The 2,934-nt window shown below is 37.5% G+C and overlaps 1 protein-coding gene across 6 annotated transcripts in view; it reads right to left on the reverse strand.

Annotated features, from left to right (window-relative positions):
* The window catches only part of SLC25A13 (solute carrier family 25 member 13), a 165,391-nt gene that overhangs the window by 9,459 nt on the left and 152,998 nt on the right, over positions 1-2,934 (reverse strand). For all 6 annotated transcript variants that reach the window (XM_006911925.3, XM_006911924.3, XM_025046837.1 and 3 more), the window contains one exon: positions 2,312-2,450. In XM_006911925.3, the coding sequence (XP_006911987.1) occupies positions 2,312-2,450 (139 nt within the window). The remainder of the gene's footprint in view (positions 1-2,311; positions 2,451-2,934) is intronic.

Here is a 2,934-nt window from a genome sequence, read left to right on the forward strand (position 1 = left end):
AATCTCTTTCTCCAAAGAAAATGACTCAAAACAAGGGAAAAGCCTTTAAGCACATTTTTTACATCAAATATTTAAATTAAAAAAATTTTTTTGGGTAATCTAATACCGAGAATTAGATAAGTATGTAGCAATTAAAAACTATGTTTGCAAAGTTTTAAATGACATAATAAAATTAATGTTCTCATTGAACATTTAAAAATATTTATTATGTGCCAAGCACTTTCTTGGACCTCTATATCTATGAATTGACTTAATCTCCATATTAGCCTTGTGAGACTAAGACTACTTTTATCTCCATATTCAGGTGGAGAAACAAAAAGAAAGGGATTGAATAACTCGCACAGGGCACATAGTTTAAGTGAACAAACTGGAATTTGAACCTGGGTAGCCTGACCCCACAGTCCATGCCATGAACCACTTTGTTGTGATGGCTTCAGATACGGTATTAAGTGAAAACCACATATGTACGCACAGTATGATTACATTCTGTTAAAAACCATTTGAGGAATAAAAAATTAGCAAAAATGTTGAACAGGGATTACCTTAAAGTCATGAAAAAATGAGTAATATTTTCTTATTTATCCTTTCTGGTACTTTCCAAATATTTTACGATGAGAATTATTGTTTTCATAATCATAAAAAACAGAAAGGAGAAAATAAATCTTTAAAGACAAAAAAATCTACTAGTAATTTCTATAGCTCTGGTAGTATGGACTACCTAGGAAGCCCCCACCCAGAAATGAAATCACGTCTGCTAACTGTCTTCTCCAAGGAAGAAGTCAAAGGTAGTATTTTTGTGGTGTGAAGAACACAAAGCTTGGAGAGAGTCCTAGACTTCAAGCTGAGCTCTAATACTTATCTTCCGATTTCATAATTGATTTTTGGAGGGATTTACAGACAGATTCTTTTGGATTCAATAAACTACTGGCTAACATTTATCTAGTATTTACTACACGCTATGCACAAAATCCTTCACATGGAAACTCTCACTTAAGCCTCCCAACCACACTCTCTAGTCTAGTCCATTTATAGCTGAGAAAACCAAGGCTTAGGGGAGGTTGAGTGACTTGGCCAAGGTCACACGCTACTAAGTGGTATGTTAGTTCTCCCCATTAGGTCCCACTTTCTTTTAACCAAGTAATTTGAAACGAACTGTATTGTAACCTTTTGGTTCAAAAATATTATCATTTATACACATATAAATGACATATAAAGGATATACTGAGTCAATGGCTAAATTGGGATTAAAACTGGGAATTTTATATTCTAGGCTTGAAATCATGATTTCGTGATATAGAGTAGTCTCATTTCTACTCATACAACTAGGGACAATCCTGCCTCATACAGCAACATCGCTGCCTTTAAAGAAAATGAATTAAGAAATAAAGAGGAGCTACTTGGGTTCCTTCCTCCAGGGGCTCCCCAGGCTACAGGCAGGACACAGGGCCCACAAAACAGCAAGCAGCTTCTCAAAGCAGGGGGGTTTGTCCTCAGGAGACTTAAGCCACATATCTGTTGAGAACACCTGTATCAAAACTGTCTGGGCCCAGGCATCCCATGACTGCCTTAGGGTTGGTTAACTCATTAAATGTTTGTCACCACCTGGAGAGCTAATCCAGATTGTTCCGGCCTTTGTGGTCTCTGTACAAGGATCATCAAAGAACAACCTGATTCCTGCTTTGTCTATAATCAAATTTCCTCTAGGGATTTACACTGGGATGTAGAAGCCAACCTCCGAATCCATTTTTTTCTATTGATATTTCCACTGTAGCACTGAAAAAAAGATGGCAGTCATTTCTCTCTGCAATTCAATTAACACACACACCCAGTTCCTATAACCTTACACAGCGAGGAGGAATCAGGTGTCTAATAGGACCGAGTTGTTTCTGGTTGTTCTACATTTCTTTTCTCTAAATGATAATAATTATCACTTCAGTTCTGGACAAGCTTTTTTATACTCTTTTGCTTACATACCACAAATGCACAAATATTAAAACTTTTTAAAACTTCCAACTGAACAGTTCTCATTCCTATTCTATGAAGCGAAACTATAAATTGATACGGAACTTGAACTGGAATCCAACGATACCACAAAATGAACCAATTTTTAATGAGCCTTTTCTGGAGTTAAGAAATTAAGCTAATAGTCTAATCTGCCAGAAGTAAGATTAATTTCTTTCCCTTTCTATTCAGTAGCTCTTCAAAGCAATCTATAGCCATCTCATATGTGCCCTGTCAGGAACTATAAGTAAAAATTCCAGTGCAGTGGCGGGGAGGTGGGGGTGCCAACAGCCCTGTGAGGGACACTCACCAGCTATGGCGCCAGCTAAGAGCAGGCTTCCGGGGCTAACCTGCCCATCTTCATTTGCAAAGGAAGCCTTCACATGAGCATAGCACGGGAAGTAGATGGCCGAGAAAGGAATGTCCCGCAGAAAGCATGCTTTGGCACCCTGTCCATTTGAAAAGGAAGAAAAACCACATGAAACACATATCCCATTGAGAAGATCAAGCTTCTTTGGAACTTACCTCAGAACAAAATATTCCTGGAGAAGACAGAATTGTACTCACAAGTTAAAAGGGAAACAGGAAAAAAAAAAATCACTGAAATTCTGCAAGTAATAAATCTAAAGTTTCTTTTAAAAAATAAAACGAATTTTACTGTGTAGCATGAGGAAGAAGGGGTCATTCTCATTTATTCTAATGGTAAAATTTCAATTAAAACATTTTTGGAACTCTGCTTGTGACATCCTTTGAAATCCCTATGGATGGCAGTCACTGGCATTTCAAGGAGGATCTGTTCTCAAAAGATGGGCAGCAACAACCAAGAGGCCTCTCTGTTTACATGCTAGGAAGTAGACAAATTATATAGGTGGCGGGGGAAGGGATTTGTTTTTCATACTGTTTGAGATTCTGTTGAAAGTGTTGGACTCTTTC

The sequence above is a fragment of the Pteropus alecto genome, unplaced genomic scaffold (assembly GCF_000325575.1).
Source record: "Pteropus alecto unplaced genomic scaffold, ASM32557v1 scaffold21, whole genome shotgun sequence".
NCBI lineage: Eukaryota > Metazoa > Chordata > Mammalia > Chiroptera > Pteropodidae > Pteropus > Pteropus alecto.